Source organism: Chroicocephalus ridibundus, chromosome 1 (assembly GCF_963924245.1).
Source record: "Chroicocephalus ridibundus chromosome 1, bChrRid1.1, whole genome shotgun sequence".
Lineage (NCBI taxonomy): Eukaryota > Metazoa > Chordata > Aves > Charadriiformes > Laridae > Chroicocephalus > Chroicocephalus ridibundus.
The window spans coordinates 60,713,629-60,729,832 of record NC_086284.1 but is presented as its reverse complement, the minus strand read 5'-3'; the positions used below and the strand labels follow the sequence as shown (position 1 = coordinate 60,729,832).

The 16,204-nt window shown below is 34.8% G+C and overlaps 1 protein-coding gene across 20 annotated transcripts in view; it reads left to right on the top strand.

Annotated features, from left to right (window-relative positions):
- DOCK9 (dedicator of cytokinesis 9) overlaps positions 1 to 16,204 on the top strand; it is a 128,579-nt gene that overhangs the window by 88,680 nt on the left and 23,695 nt on the right. For 5 of the 20 annotated variants that reach the window (XM_063336868.1, XM_063336844.1, XM_063336898.1 and 2 more), the window contains exons 34-39: positions 832 to 965; positions 4,200 to 4,314; positions 5,906 to 5,972; positions 7,825 to 7,872; positions 10,396 to 10,439; positions 13,567 to 13,682. In XM_063336868.1, the coding sequence (XP_063192938.1) occupies positions 832 to 965; positions 4,200 to 4,314; positions 5,906 to 5,972; positions 7,825 to 7,872; positions 10,396 to 10,439; positions 13,567 to 13,682 (524 nt within the window). Of the gene's footprint in view, positions 1 to 831; positions 966 to 1,460; positions 1,500 to 1,625; positions 1,800 to 4,199; positions 4,315 to 5,905; positions 5,973 to 7,824; positions 7,873 to 9,759; positions 9,897 to 10,395; positions 10,440 to 13,566; positions 13,683 to 16,204 lie in introns of all 20 variants that reach the window. The other 15 variants (XM_063336762.1, XM_063336753.1, XM_063336772.1 and 12 more) reach the window with 6 other exon arrangements.

The window sequence follows — 16,204 nt, the reverse complement described above, 5'->3', positions numbered from 1 at the left end:
GAACCGTTTTCCTTTTTCGTTTGTTACCAGAAATAATTGTTCTGTGTTCAACTTTGGCTGCTCTCTGCATGTATACTTGAATGTTAGTGCTGCTGTAATTAACAGAACCCTACTGCAGTTAGCTGTTCAGCGTGGGCCAGAATTCACAGTCTGTACATGAAATCTTTCTTTTGGGATTTTTTTGGTTTTGTTTTGCTTTTCTATTTGAAACTAAAGCTGTTTCCTGGAGAGAGCTGCTTTTTCGAAGGTGATCATTCTTATCTTGCTGCAGAGAAATAGGAGACAAGACTAGCCTTAGTCGCTTGCGGCAAGAGTGCCATAATCCATGATCGCGCATGATGGTAGAGACAGCCTCTCCAAGTGGAGTGCTGCTTGCACGCACCTGTGGGCATCCTTCTGTCTGTCGTCTTAATGTGGTTTTTTTTGTTGTTGTCTGCTGTAATGTGTCACCAGCCAATTAAAAAAAAAAAAAAAAACAAAACCAAAAACAAATGAAAACCAGATGAAAAATGGGATGGGGAAGGGGAATTTTTTGAGAGATACATGCTTCTTCATGAAAGTGTGTGTGTGCTGCTACATCTGTTTTTACATGTGTGTATGCAGTTTTACATAGGTCTGTGTGTATGTACGTACATAAATACTTTCCTGAAAATCTAGAACAAGTTTGTCTTCATTAAAAGTAACTAAATGGAATTATTTGCCTTCTTAAAAAACATATACATATATGGTGGGTTTAGAAGTCTGACTAATCTATGGAGTGACTTTTTTCAGTGTATGTATTGTTTGTGATTTTTTGTATTGTTTTGGGTTGTTGTTTTTTTTTTTTTTTAGCTTCCCCATACACCACGTCAACTCCAAATATTAATAGCGTGAGGAATGCTGACTCAAGAGGCTCTCTTATAAGTACAGACTCAGGAAACAGTCTCCCAGAAAGACAAAGTGACAAGAGCAATTCCCTTGACAAGGTAACAAAAAAAAAAAAAACAAACAAACAAACAAAAAAAAACGGAGAACACAAAGTATATTCCTAAAAATTCGTCTTAATTCTCATGAGTTAACTTCTGTAATCTCCATTGGGAATGAGCTTTCTAGAATAAATGTAGAGCAGAATTTTACATAAGTTTTTTTCTTTTGCAAAGTAATTATCTTATGAACTCTTTTTGCATTGCATTTATTAAGCTGTTTTGTAGAAAATAGAAAAAGATTGTCAATGTAGAGACATAAACAAGGAGGTTTTGTTTTTTCCTTTGGTAGATAAAGGCACTAGGTGAAGTGTATTGAATTTCACTTGAGAACTGAATTCTAGTTAGGACAGCTTTTTTGATTTTGTGCAGACCTTCACTCCATCCTATACACAATATACGTAGTATGTTTTAAATGTTAAAAAAACAGTTGCTGTGCTTTCTCTAGGTGATTTCTTTTATATTAGTTTGACTTTTATAAATCATTTCACTTTAAAGCTGTTACAAATTAGGAGCTCTGGCTGCAGTAACTATAAGGTATTCAGTCATGTCTTTCTAGAGCTTGTGTTGATAGTGATCACATTTCATTTTCTTAGATCTTGTTGTGCAAGTCACAACGTGTTAACTTTTTCCCCTTGACTCTGACATGCCTTCGTGTGGCAGAGAGAGAAGCTTCTCAGAAGGCACTCTGCTCATGCGATGCGCCCTAATGGAGAAGAAGAAGAAAATTCTCACCCTGCAAAGAAAAACCGTGTTACTATGGATTTTTCACTTCTGACAATTCCAGCTGTGCCAGAGAAAGTTTTGCATGCCGCTTTCTCTCTTCAGTTACAAGAAGTATTTGGTTTTTGTGCTTGGTATAGTTAAGCTTCCGAGTGAACTGTGTGATCGGTAGTTTTGCCACTTTTTTGCAACAGTTGAATCTCAAGCCAAATATGTACAATGTATCCATGTAAATCGCCATTAAATGCCAAACCTGGACTAGTTCATGTACATGATTTGATTAAAGCATAAAAATCTGATCAGCTTAAATATTCGCAGAATTTGAGTCTTAGGGTCTTTTAATATATATAGAACTAACGAATCTTCTTCGACATTGATGAAGTAAATAAATAAATATCTTGTGCATACACTGTTGCTAAATGGCAATGCTGTCATCTATTACTTAGTTGTCATGTTGTTAATTACTAATGTGTAGTGTTTTTACCAAGTAAAAGGGTTTTCAGAGGAGTCAACATCCTTTGAAAATTCTACTCTGGTCTGCCAGTTTAGGTAATACAGGATTTATGTTTTGCATGTGTGTTAATATTTTCCCTGAATAATACTTAATCCTGGCTTCTTATTCATTGCTTTCCAAACTTTCTTTCTAGTAGATCAGTTGTTCCATGCACGTTATCTTCGAATTTTTGCTCATTGCTTCATATCATTACTGAAGAGCCATGTTTTTGTTCTAATTTTCTTTCAGAATAACCTGTAGAACTATACTTGTGGAATCAGAATTGGCTGGAAGTATATCAGTTTCTATTTTAATATGTGAATACTTTACAGGTTATTGGCATGATTTTAAATTAAGCTTGTGAGTAGCTATAGTCCTAGTTTTATCTATGTACACGTTCAGCTATTTTAGAGGGAATATTATCTAGTGCTCTGGACAGTATCTGAAAGTCTAGGAAACTCGAATTCTTTTTCTTCTCTGACACCCATTAATTGCCTGCTCTATTTCAGTATCCATAAAGCTGTAGAGTAGCACCTCATTGTTCACCAGAGGGAGTTCAAAGATAAACAGTTTGTGAGGTCTTTACAATCTGCAATAATCAAGCTTATATAGGTGTCCATTTGCTCCTAAATTACAGTAACTTTTGGCTAGTATTAATCATAGTTTCACATTCAGTTTCACTGCGCATCCATTGAATGACTAGTATGTGACAGATTTACACAGATTGTTTTAGGACAGCAATTTGTTCCTTTTTACACAAAATGTGTTAAAGGGCTCAGCAGTCGATTGATGTGTGTGCTGTGAAATGTTCCCTCATGGATTAGCATGTCTCCTGCTTTTAGTGACGAGCATTCCTGGAAGGGTTGTTCTACCCTTGAGGTATTGGCACTTCTTGCTTGGTTTGTGAAACCAAGTGCTTTTCTCCCTTGAGTCTATGTTTTTATTATTTTAATTTTTTTTCTGATTTTGATATGAAGGATTTCTTTCAACACTGGTATGTGTTCTTAAAAAGGTCATGGAGCCAAGATGTTCCAACTTTCTTGTAGAAACTAGAGTTCACAGGTCAATTGTACCGGACTCTTGACTTTCCAGCAAACTTATTAAATGTCTGTTTCATTTTCTATTTGCATAATGGCCTCATGTTGGATGTGAGAATTAGGCACTGAAAAGGGCATAATATATCCTTTAGACAAACATTTAAATCCTCAGACTGAGGATTTTGTAACACTTGATTGTGTGGAAATTGTTCTTTTACAGATAGGTCTTTGCCTAAGGTTCAATTTATATATTCTCACAGTTTTATTTTTTCCTTTTCTGGTACACAATTTGAAAGATCAGTTATTTTTTTTTTTCTTTTTGAACAGACTCTAATATTGAGCATTGCTGATTAAATTCCCACAAGAGCAGGAATTTTGTATAAACAAATGAACAGGAAGAAAGACTTCCCTCCCCCTCCCGCCCCTCCCCCCCCCAGGCAAGGCCAAGTTATTTATCAGTAGGTAATCTTCCAGAACACGTATTCTTGCCATTCGTGTATGTTTTCCTTGAGGTTCTTGCACCTTTAAATGGAAAGAATTTTGTAGAGGCAGGTCTGTCTACAGTTCAGCGTAAAGTCTCTTCAAAAGCAAAGCAGCATATATGTATCACCTAACAGTAGCATTTATTTTTAAAGTATTTCATGTAAGCAGAAGGGGCATGCCTGACTTCTACGGTGTGGGTATTGGTGTATAATTAACTGGATTAATAATCACTGTTAGGTAATTTTTCTTCTTACTCCTCCTTCTGGGGGGAAAAAAATCATACAAAGGAGAACATAAAAATAAACAAAGGTGAAGAGGCTTAAATTGGTATACTTCATGTGTATAATGTGTGTTTTAGTGACCTGTCTCTACATGAAACATTTTTGTCTCTGTTCTGAGATCCTTTTTCTGTTGCAGGAATTAATAAGGCAATTTAAAACGTTTTAGTTTATTATCAGTTTAAATCAGCCTTCAGCCCAAATATGTCTGTTTTCTTTTCAGAACCAACAGAGCAGCACTTTAGGAAGTTCTGTAGTTCGATATGACAAACTTGACCAAGCAGAGATCAAAAGCCTGCTTATGTGTTTCCTTCATATTTTAAGAAGTATGTCAGAAGGTAGGTAGTGCCACCTATTCTTCATAAATTCAAAATCATGTTTTGGAGTTATGCCTGTGATTTTAATGCCTTTTCAAAATCAGCTGAGTATTTTAGGTGTAAGTACCACGTTGTGCTGTGTTTTATAAGTATGTGTGATTGATCAAATTAAACTCTGACTGAAACCTTGCAAGCATTAAATAGTCATTATTCCTTCGAAGTTTGAGGCTAACTAAAGGACTTGGTAAGAAAGTGAGTATTTGTGTGTGGTTGTACAGTCCGGTTTGGGAAACAGAGGTGAAGAATAGTTCATTGATCAGTAGAAAAGTCTCCGGCTAGTCCATTCCCCCATTCTGCAGAACTTCCTATATGACAAGGAACCAAATGATTTGATCTCTGTGTTTATTTCAATGGCTGGAATGGGGATATTAATGCTTCTTCATTCTCTAGGGATGTTTGTGAGATGATCCATTGAATTTTTGAATGAGTCATGTTATCCTGGAGAAGGTTGTGGAGGTATAGAAATACTGGATGAATGACAAATCTTAAGTTTTTACTAGGATCATACAACTCAGAATCATCCCTATCCTTGATCAATATTTAAAATAGAGGGCAAGTCCCTTTTGGTAAAAACATTGAATTTTTTGGTTTGTGCTAAACATATCAAAAGTAGTTAATTTTTTTTCTTCTGCCTATTTAGATGTTAATTTCTAAAGATCACGTTTATGTAGTAAACCTGGACTCTAATTGATTGCACCACTTAAGAATAAGAATTGAAAGGTTAATAAGTATTCATTATACGGTCACACTGTTAGATTTTAATGTAACTACATCAATACTATTTTATGTATTTTAATTAAGAAGAATAGTAAAACTCAAAATCTTTTTCATTATTTTACACCTTGAAACGTGTAAAAATTAGTTGTAATCTCTAGAAAATTCACGTTAAAACTTACATAAGCACAGTGGGGATTTTTTGGTCTCAATTCACCTGGAGAAGAACAAGTGTCAAATAAACTCTGCCACACATCTTTGTAATAATTTTGGATTTGTTAGCTAATTTTGGACATTTTTGGCAAGACACCAAAGACTTGGCTAGGTAACTACAAGCTTTATAAAATATATATAGCCATTTTTTAAATCAGTGCAAATAAAGAAAATCTGAAACCTGTGCTGAAAAATGTATCCATAGTAAAGCATTGTAAATTAAAAAGAAGACATCATAAATTTCAATTTAAAAACTGTTGAGACCCAATCTATAAAGAAGCAGGTTATAGGACTAACAATCCAAAGTATTCTGAAGTCTTATATTTTTAGAACACTGTGTTCACTACTGACTTACATAATTATTACTATTTAAAATACAAAATTGTATGGGAATATTATGGATTAATTAAAAGCTTACTGTAGAAAATCATTTGGAGAATTGATATGTGCATTCGTATAATCAGCTTGAAGGAAAACTTTAAATAGTAATAATTATCTGTACCCCACAAGCCATTTTTAGATTCTCTGAATCCTCATTATCTGAAAACTAAGAACTGATGTTAACTCTTAATATTTTTGTGTTTGCTGTCTTTTGTCTTGTTTTTAATATTTTTCCTTTTCCTAGATGCATTGTTTACGTATTGGAACAAAGCTACAAAATCTGAACTCATGGACTTTTTCACGATCACAGAGTAAGATTTTTGTTGAGCTGGTCTTAAAATCATATGTTTAGCTATCCTGTTAAAAACATGAGTGTGGATGTAAGTGTGTGTATATGTTTGTTTTTATTTATTTGAAAAAATAATCCCATCTTGATCTGTTTAGAAGTCCTTAACCTGATGTGCATAAATTGCATGTCTGTCCAATTCCATGATAGTTTCTGGAATTAGGCTACACAGAAGTGATCTCGGGAAGTTCCTAAACAGTGAGTGGTGCTCAGAATATTGCTATGGTCGTGGAAGAGGAGCCACCTGTATTGTTACCTGTCTGCATTAAAATGCATCTTGTAACATGAGCTGCTGAAATTACATGGGTGCATATCAAAATTGATTGAATTGCATAACTTCAGAAACAAAGGGATATGAACCATCCTCCGAGCGTTCCTCTTGTGTCTTCTGCCATTCTGTAAGGGAAAAGATATAGGATGAATCCAGTATTTGTTATCAATGGCTACACTCCATCCCTGTGCACACTTTGTTCGTGAAAATTGACTGATACATTAATAAAAAGTGAAGAAGATGCTGTTTGATTGAAGTGGTGCACCACAGAGGCCACCTGCTTGCCTTGCTTGTTTCACTGGACTGCTTTCCTTTGTTTCTGTAGTAGAGGCTCAATCAATATAATATCAGTCATTAATTGTGTTATGGAATGTGTTACTCAAGGTCTATTTTAGGAATATATTGTAGATAGTGTTTTAACTCTTCATTTGAGTACCTCTGTCGTGATACTGAGTGTATCAGAGACAGAACTGAACAAGTAAATGAGCCTACTTAGTAGACTCTCTGAAGCGTGAGGTATAAACTGGCCAGAATCAGTGGTGAACTGCATTTTGACATTAGATACTTCTTATTTAAGAGCCGGTTAGGATTGGTTTGTGATCAAATCAGTAATCTCAAATTACTAATTATCAAAGAAGATTTCCATCACAATAGCAGTATACAGAATACAGAATAAAATTTCCATCTCATTAGTGTAGTGGATAATATTACAGTTCCTTAAACTACAGCAGGAACAAGGCTCATAAAAGTCTACCTCTTCTAATTCTAGGACTATTTTGCCAATGCAAATAATGTTTGTTTTGATGATGATTTTTATTAATACAGGTCATTACAGTAGTTTCTCATTACCGCAGTAAGACAGTGTTTCTGGTAGGTAGGTACTCACCATGCAAAGAACTTTTTCTGAAAAACTTAGAATCTAGAGACAAGAATGTATCAGAAAGGGGAACTGAGGTTTGTTTGCAAATAGAGTGACAAGTTTGGAGGAGGCAAACGCCATTCTGACTCCACAGTTTGGAGACAGCTAATCTACTTAAGGTCTGAGTACAAAATGGAGCTGAGTTGAAGAGGCTGTTTGCCAGTCTTCTCCCTCATTCACAACTGGTACATGGAAAAGACAAGACTGAAAACCGCCTTTCAGTTTGGATTTACACTTTAAAGAAGAACTTTCAGAATATTCTTCTCAAGAGGCAAGAGAAGTTGCATTACATGTTCTAAATTATTAGGATAATTACTTACAGTGGGAAAAGAGTCAAATAAAATCATTATTACACCCTCTGTTCACACCATTTTTCTTGGTTTGAAAGTGTGACTTCTAGTTTATTAGTCATCAGTGTTGTGTACTTACCAGTTGTGAAGACAAGCAGAGGCACCTGGCAAATTAGGTTTTACTTTCAACTTTAACTTTAAGGGTGGGAGAAATAAAGAAGCTTTATGATGTAAGAGTTTAAAGTTAAACAAAATAATAATTTAATAATTCCAATGTAAATAAATCTAGAAGAGATTGTTTTAAGTGTTGCTTCTCTGACTTATGTGTTCTCTGCAGAGTATGCTTACATCAGTTCCAGTACATGGGAAAACGATACATAGCCAGGTACTGTGTGGAATTTAAATTTTGGTGTCTTATTCACTAAGAGTAATAGCCTGCACAATATGCCTTGAATCTCTATTACAAATAAATTGCATGAATATAAGAATTATCGTGAAATGATACGTAACAGTTCAAAGTAAGTAACTGGTTACTATATTAACAAATCTGTATCCTGTCTGAAAGTCTGGTATCTGTTTAAGAATGGTGTGTGTGTGTTGTGTTTATTATCAATCACTATAAAATCCACCCCTTAAATGCTATCTTTTACAGTATTTTTCTCCTGGAAATAATGTCTTTAGGGAAGAAATTTTATGATTTAATTGTTTTGTTTATTCACTTGGCCGTAGAATCATATTTGTTGAAATATTTTAGAAATTTTATATATAGTGTTTTTACTGAAAGGTGAGTAGTGAACATTCCAAGGCTGCTGTTTTTTGATTTGAAGTCTGTTAGATCGTTAGATGTTACATCATCTAATGTACATTAGAACATGCATTAGATACCTTTATGTTCCCATTGAAGCCTGTTTAGGAGAAAATCTGTGGGAATCAGAAACATGTACTAAATTATTTGAATATCTTTGCATTAATGTGGGTTTTAATGCAAAGTAGTTTTTTAATAGAGTAAAATATAGCAACTTGTTTAGGCTTTACACTGTGGTTAACATAGTAATACTGTTATAATTAAACTTGTGGGGTTGAAATTCTGGCCCTCTTGAACTTAGAGAGAAAGTTGTTGCTGACTTTGGGTGGTAAAGCATTCTAACTAAAATGTTAGCTTTTTGGGTTTTGATTTAGATTTAATGATAGGTGAATCTTTTTCTACAAACAACAAATGACTATCTCTTTGGAGAATTTTCAGAAAAAAAAATCTCATCTCTGTTTGCATACCCTAAAAAAAAAAATCAAAGGCCAAAATAAATCTGACTCTCTTAAGGTTTTGATTGTAAACTTTGTGTTTAAATGTACATCAAACTCTGGATTTACAGTATTCTAATTTTCAGGCTTTTTGTAAAAATTCTTCAAACTAATTTGTTTGACTGGTTTGTAGAGAAGACTACTACGCTTTCTTTTTTTTTTTTTTACTGATCACCTAGTCTGTGTACTGCATGTTAACACTAAAATTGTTAAGCTATGGAAATCATCTGGTGTTCTGCAGAGGTACTGAATTTTCCCAGTTAATGTAGCTTTCTAGTCTTTTCACATGGTCATCACACTGAAGTATATCACAATCAATGCACGTACTCTTAAAATACACAAAGGACAGAATGAAAGGGAACAGGGAATTCTGTAATTCAAGCACTGGTTTTCGTTTTTCATCAGCTCTGGTGGTGGTACACAATAGGAAGTTAGCCTGTACTGATTGCTAACACAGATCACTTTTCTGTTTTCTTGACTTAATTGCTGCAAGTTTAACAAAGTATATGGCTCTTCTCCCTTCCTGCTTGGGTAAGATATATATGATAATACCTCAATTAATTCCTGCTCTCCTGTTGCATGTATGCTTTCTAATTTTACCACCGTGTGTCTTTCTAACTTTTTTCTAAAATTTTTACAATCAAGCTAGAGGATTTGGTTTTGAGTTCTGAATATTTTCAGAATATTTATGTTCTCAAATATTTTTATTTTTCAAAAGCTCTGAAGTAAATTTAGCACTTCAGGAGCAACTGCTTGTGTGCTTTTGCTTTCATGCTTTGAGGTTTTAAGAAAGAGTTTGCTGTGATGCTTTTTTTTTTTTTAAGCTACCTATTTTTGTTTTATAAATAAAACAGTAAATAGGTTGCATTATAATTCTTTCTATAAAACTTCTTGTGCTTAACTAACACTTCCTGTCTTGCTGCAGTTTGACATGTCTAACTTTTGCTTCTATCCCATTTCACCCATCTTGCAGGAACCAGGAGGGGTTGGGATCCATAGTTCATGATCGAAAATCTCAGACATTGCCTGTTTCCCGTAACAGAACAGGAATGATGCATGCCAGATTGCAGCAGCTGAGCAGCCTGGATAACTCTCTCACTTTTAACCACAGTAAGTCTCATGACATGATAACATTCATCATCCTCAACCAGTACCACAACACCAGAGGCAGGACCCAGAGCCACACCAGTGCGTTTCAATAACTTTTATTGTTCTAGGTCAAAAGAATAGCTGGAATCAGTCGATGGTCTGTTCCCTGCTTTGTGATAGAACAATCGACGCTGGCTGATGCCATAACATGGAGCATGGTTAACTACAGCGTATTTTAAAATTATAAAATTAGATGCCCTTCAACTTTGTGCTGCATATAGTTACAAAATTTACTTATTTTTTCTATTTGCTTTATTAAGCGTTATTTTTTTTCCCTACTTGGTCTTATAAATTATTAGTCTAAAAGTAAAAATATGCACTTTGACCATATCTCCATGTTTTGACATCCCCTAAGGAGAAATAAATTTCTTAGAATTTCTACAGAGATTGTGAAGCCCATGATTTGGTTTGTCTGGAAGTGAAAAAGCGTCCAATAATGAAGTGATTTTTCTGTTTTCAGTGTGAGAAAGATATCAAGTATTCTTGGAATTTCTGTAGACAATGGTAAGACTAAATCAGGTTGAAGTCAGTTTGTGTAAGACTGCTGTATTGAAAACTAAATCTGCTTCTGGCCTATCTTTTTAAACATGCTGCTCTTAAATTGCAAAATATACTGTATGTAAAGTTCTCTGAAGCACTGTTTTTCAGTTTTCATCTCCAAAAACCAATGAAACTGATTGACTAATCCAGTAAAATGCAACACTGGTACAGAAAAGAATTGTGTGCAGTAAAGCAATTATTTGAGTCAACTGTATGTTCACTCTGTTCATCCTTCTATTTCCCAAAGCAAATCTAACTGTCCTTTAAAATCTTTTAGCTCGTTATCTATAATACAAAGCAAGTTAACCTAATTGCACAAGACTTACCACATAGTCTAGTGGAAAACTAAAAAAAAAAATAATCCCACCAAACCTCCCTATTTACAGATGCGTTCTCATGCCTGTTTAAATATAAGAAATGCAATTCTTTGATTTTAAAAATGTCAGAAAATTATGTAGCTGTACAAATTACATTTTTTTCTTGTGATCAATCTGCTACTACTGTATCACAAAAATTTCTAGATGTTTTTTGATATACAAAAAGAGCTTTTACACTATGTGACTATACATACAGTAAGGTAAAATACTTTGTAGATAAAGACTAATTTAAAAAAACATGCCTGGGAAATAAATAACGCAGCTGTTTCTGGACCCAGCGCAAAGATATTTCATACTTCCAGAATTTGGCAGAATTTACTGATTTTTAGGAAACAGTGAGCTGAAAGATTTTAATAAACGCATGCTTATGTAAAAAGAAACTTTCTGTTCTTTTCCATCTGAAGGAAACTATGAAAGAAGGTGTCTCATTCAGATAACTTTGCGTAAAGTGATAATAGCTTTCTTTTTTAATTTTGGACATTTAATGAATATCAGGATATTACACCTTGTATTGACCGAGGTTTTGCAAAGTAAAAATATGTTGCTCTAAAAACTGTGTCAACCGTGAAATTGATTTTTACATCTTTGGTCTTGTTGTTGTTTTTTATTTAGTTGTCATTGTTGTTTATTTAGTTGTTGTTTTTATTTAGTCTGCCTGTATTGTGTATCCAAAGTAGTTTTCAGAACTTGAATAAATTTTTTAGGTATCCTGTATGGTATACATACAGGAAAGATGTATCTGTGGAAATAGTTACTTTACTTGTTTCTAAAATTATGATTCTTTGGCAAGATAGTTGTCTATAAATCTAAACAATAAACTTAATTTCTCCCTTTCTAATCATTTAAGCAAGAAATAGAACTGAAGTAATGCTGTAAGTGATATTTCACATCTCTGAGGAATTTCAGTATACTTTTCTGCTTAAGTATGAAAGAAGGCCTTTTGTTCAAATTTCTAAAGCATCTCAATACAACTACTAGAATTTAGATTTATATGTGTATTGTTGTGGCTGGAGGAGAGGAGGACGTTCAGTAGGATAGTGACATGCAAACATACTGAAATCCAGGAGATATACCCTGATCTGTAGTAGCAGGATATGATCATTGTCATTAGAGATTATTCCATTTTCATTGTTCTTAGATGGTTTTAAATCCAATTACTCTGCAGCAGTGTGAATGTATGGGTGCGTGTTTGTGTGCGTGTCCAGGCAGATGTCCATATTACACGTGGTAATTGTAGTTCCATAGTTTCTTTTTAAGTTACACATGAAAAATAGAATCCAGTATGTTAGTTAGACATGAAGAATACAACATTAGCTTCTCCAAAATAATAGAAAATTGAAACAAGCATAGTTTTTTAGCATGTGTATTCTTCTTTAAAGAATATTTCCCCTGTCCTTAATGCAGTTCTCAAAATAGTCATCATCTCTTGGTATCTTCAACATTATTGAAACTATGGGCTAATTTAAGGATTTCTGGTGGAAAAAATGATTCTGGTGAAAAAAATTCCTGATTTAAGGAATCACCCAAAGGTGATTGCTATTAAAAAAAAAAAAAAATTTCTTTGAATTTCTTTAAGGAAAAGAACACTTTTACTAGAAGAAAAAATATTTGGCAAATGGCTGTTGTGCTAAAGCTTACTTCCAAATGCCAGTTGTTGCTTTCCGTCATTAGAGGTGAAGGCTTTATTGAATTGAAACCACAAACAAAATAAATGGGAGGAGGAAGAGGTGGAGGCAGGGAGAATGCAAAAGATGATAGGAAAGACATGTATTCTTCCTAACAGAAACATTGTATAAATCCAAAGAAAGTGCAGGTTATGGGTATGGGTGCCTAGTTCAGCCAGGGAGGCAAGAAAGTGCAGAAAGAAGTGGCCAGGCATTATTACAAAAGAATATGCCATTTCTTCTGTTCTTTTCTTGGTCTCAACAAGTTTGTCATGCTTGTCATTGATTTAGTGATGTTAAGTTGTCTGTAAATCTAGCATATAAACATGATCCAGACCAAATTTTTATAAAGCAACCAGGGTACATCTGTCAATCTGGTTCTTAAAGATCAACGTTAGGGAACGTAAACAACATATTATAACCAGTCCTGAAGCAGGATATGTTTTTAAAATTATTTAAATACACTATGGGGCTAGAAGCGATAAAATATTTTGAATAAATATGGAGTTATTGCATGGTATTGCTACAGAGCAGGGTTAATTACTTGGGTCTTTAGCTGCATGTAAGTACATGATTGTGTTCCTTCAACAGTTAGTGTTTTGTATTTTTATAATGGTTGACTTATGATTGACTTTGAGATTATTATAACAGCGCTAAATTACCGATACATATTTTCAGCTCCATCCTACTGCAGCAGTTATTTTAAGAATATATATGTGTATATATATAACTGTGTACATACACATACACGTGTGTATACATACATACACATATATATGAAACATCAGACATTTATTGTTTTAACTGCTGTTTAATGCTTCTGTTGACATTTGTACTTAATATATTTTATTATGCAAATTATATTAGAATAATTATATGCATATATTTGAAAAATATTTAAAAGCATATGAATTATTTTTATGTATCGAATACTAACTTCTGTCAGGCTCTTTACTTGTTAATCTTTTCCTAGTTCAGCAAGTCTTTTGGAAATGAGAAACACTTAAATGAGTATATCCAGCACTTACACTTCATTTGGAATTTCTGTAGGCTATGGCCATTCAGATGCAGATGTTCTTCACCAGTCTTTACTTGAAGCAAATATTGCCACTGAAGTTTGCCTTACAATTCTGGATACTCTGTCATTATTCACAATGGCTTTTAAGGTTTGTTCTTGACTTGGTGTTAACATCTCCCATAATTATATTTTAGAAAAAATATTTTAAAAAAATATTTTAAATTATGTTTATATTTTATATTCTTGTGATATAGTATTGTATTTTTAGCATTTACAGCATTGTATTTCATTATTGTGTCATGGAAAAGCTGATTACCTCTCGCAGCAAAATGCTTGGGCTTCAGTTACACGTTGCACGCAGACTCCTTACTGATCAGTATTAATCTGTGGGAAAAGCTCCTTCCTCATCCTAACTTCCTAAAAATATTTCTAGAAACTTTAGTGTCTACCTAATATTAGTGGTAAAACTGTCTTTTAAAGGCCATGGAGGGTGAAAGATCTATTGTATGGCAAAACCATAATTCATAATTGGACACTATCAGACTTTTATGTTGAACTTGGCTTCTTCCTCTATTATGTCACTCACTAATTAACAGTAAGTTGTCTGTGTTCCTTTTCTGTAACTTTATTTCAATTTGTCCACTAATAAGACTTCTTCTTAGTTGTATCAGTTACTGTAGCTCTCCTGTGGAATCTTTTTATAGCACGCCCACTTGCATACCCATCCTGTCTGGTTTTTTGAGCTTTTCAAAACATTAAAAGTGAAGCTATAAAAAGGAGAGATGATACCTCTAGCTTGTTTCTCCCCTAATTAGAGCAATGTATCCATATCCTTGCTTGAAGATTCAAATTTAGTGTCTTAACTTTAATCTAGTTATGAAAACATGAGCTTATTTATAATGAGATTCCTTTTATTAGCAATTTAGTTAGATAGAGTTTAGAATCAGTTCTGTCTACAGACTTCATGACAAAATTGAAAATGAAGATACCTAGTTTTAAAGATTTAAAGAAGAATGAACACTAATCTTTTAGTTATCAGCTGCCCATCATGCTTGGAATGACAGCCCTTTAAGGTTATCTGTGTCTAGTATGTTGAGAAAGTAGGTAAGAGTATACCAGAATAGTTTTAAGATCCAAACAAAACAGGTAGGAGCATTAGGAGCTTCTATTCAATCAACTGCACTAAAATACATAAAATCATAGAATCATAGAATGGTTTAGGTTGGAAGGACCTTGAAAGATCATCTAGTCCAACCCTGCTGCCATGGGCAGGGACATCTTTCATTAGATCAGGTTGCTCAAAGCCCCATCCAGCCTTGTCTTGAAAACTTGCAATGATGGGACATTCAGAACTTCTCTGGGTAATCTGTTCCAGTGTCTTACCACCCTCATTGTAAAAAAAAAAAAAAAAAAAAAAAAAAAACAAAAACATTCCTCTTTTTATCTCCAATCTGAACCTATTCTCTTTCAGTTTAAAACTGTGGCCCCTTGTCCTGTCACTGCAGGCCTTGGTAAAAAGTCTCTCTCCATATTTTGTGTAAGCATCCTTTATATATTGAAAAGACACAATGAGGTCTTCCTTGAGCCTTCCCTTCTCCAGAATGAACAACCCCAACTTTCTTAGCCTTTCTTCATAGGAGAAGTGTTCCAGTGTTTCATAGCTCTCCTGTGGACCCGCTCTAACATTTCTGTGTCTTTCATATACTGGAGGCCACAGAGCTGGACACAGTACGCCAGGTGTGGTCTCATGAGAGCGAAGTAAAGGAGGAGAATCACCTCCCTGAACCTGCTGGCTATGCTTCTTGTTATGCAGTCCAGGATACAATTAGCTCTCTGGGCTGCAAGCACGCATTGATGGCTCATATCCAATTTTTCATCTACCAGCATCCCCAAGTCTGTCTCTACAGGGCTGCTCTCAATCCATTCATCCCCCAGTCTACATTGATACTGGAGATTGCCCCAACCCAGGTGCTGGGCCTTGCGCTTGGCCTTATTGAACTTCATGAGGTTCACGTGGGCCCACTTCTTAAGCCTCTCAAGGTCCCTCTGAATGGCATATTACAGGGAAGCCTCCAGCAAATGAACTGCACCACTCAGTTTAGTATCGTCTGCAAACTTGCTGAGAGTGCACTCAAACCCACTGGCTGTGTCATCCATGAAAATAAGTAGTACTGGTTCCAATATGGGTGCTTGAGGGGCACCACTCGTTACTGGTTTCCACTCCAACATTGAGGCATTGAGTGTAACTCTTTGGATGCAGCCATACAGACAATTTCTTACCCTTCTAACAGTCCATCTGTCAAACCCATATGTTTCTAGTTTAGCAGCAAGAATGTTGTGGGGAACCATATCAAAGGCCTTACATAAGTCCAGATAGGTGACATCCATAGCTCTTCCTTGTCCACTGATGCAGTCACTACATCATAAAAGGCCACAGGATTAGTAATACCAATCTGCTTCTTTTGGGAACAATTAGCATGTTATATAGAAGGCAGACAACCTTTTTCCCTCGAGGTCATCTTTCAGCAGTGGGGATCCAGATCTGTGTTATCTATTACAGCAGGCAAATCACAAGTAATGTCTGCTTCTTGGTAGAATTTTAACTGATCCTGTGTGAATTCCTACTATTCTAGGTGGTTTTAGTGAACTACCTATCTATGATCTTGGGAC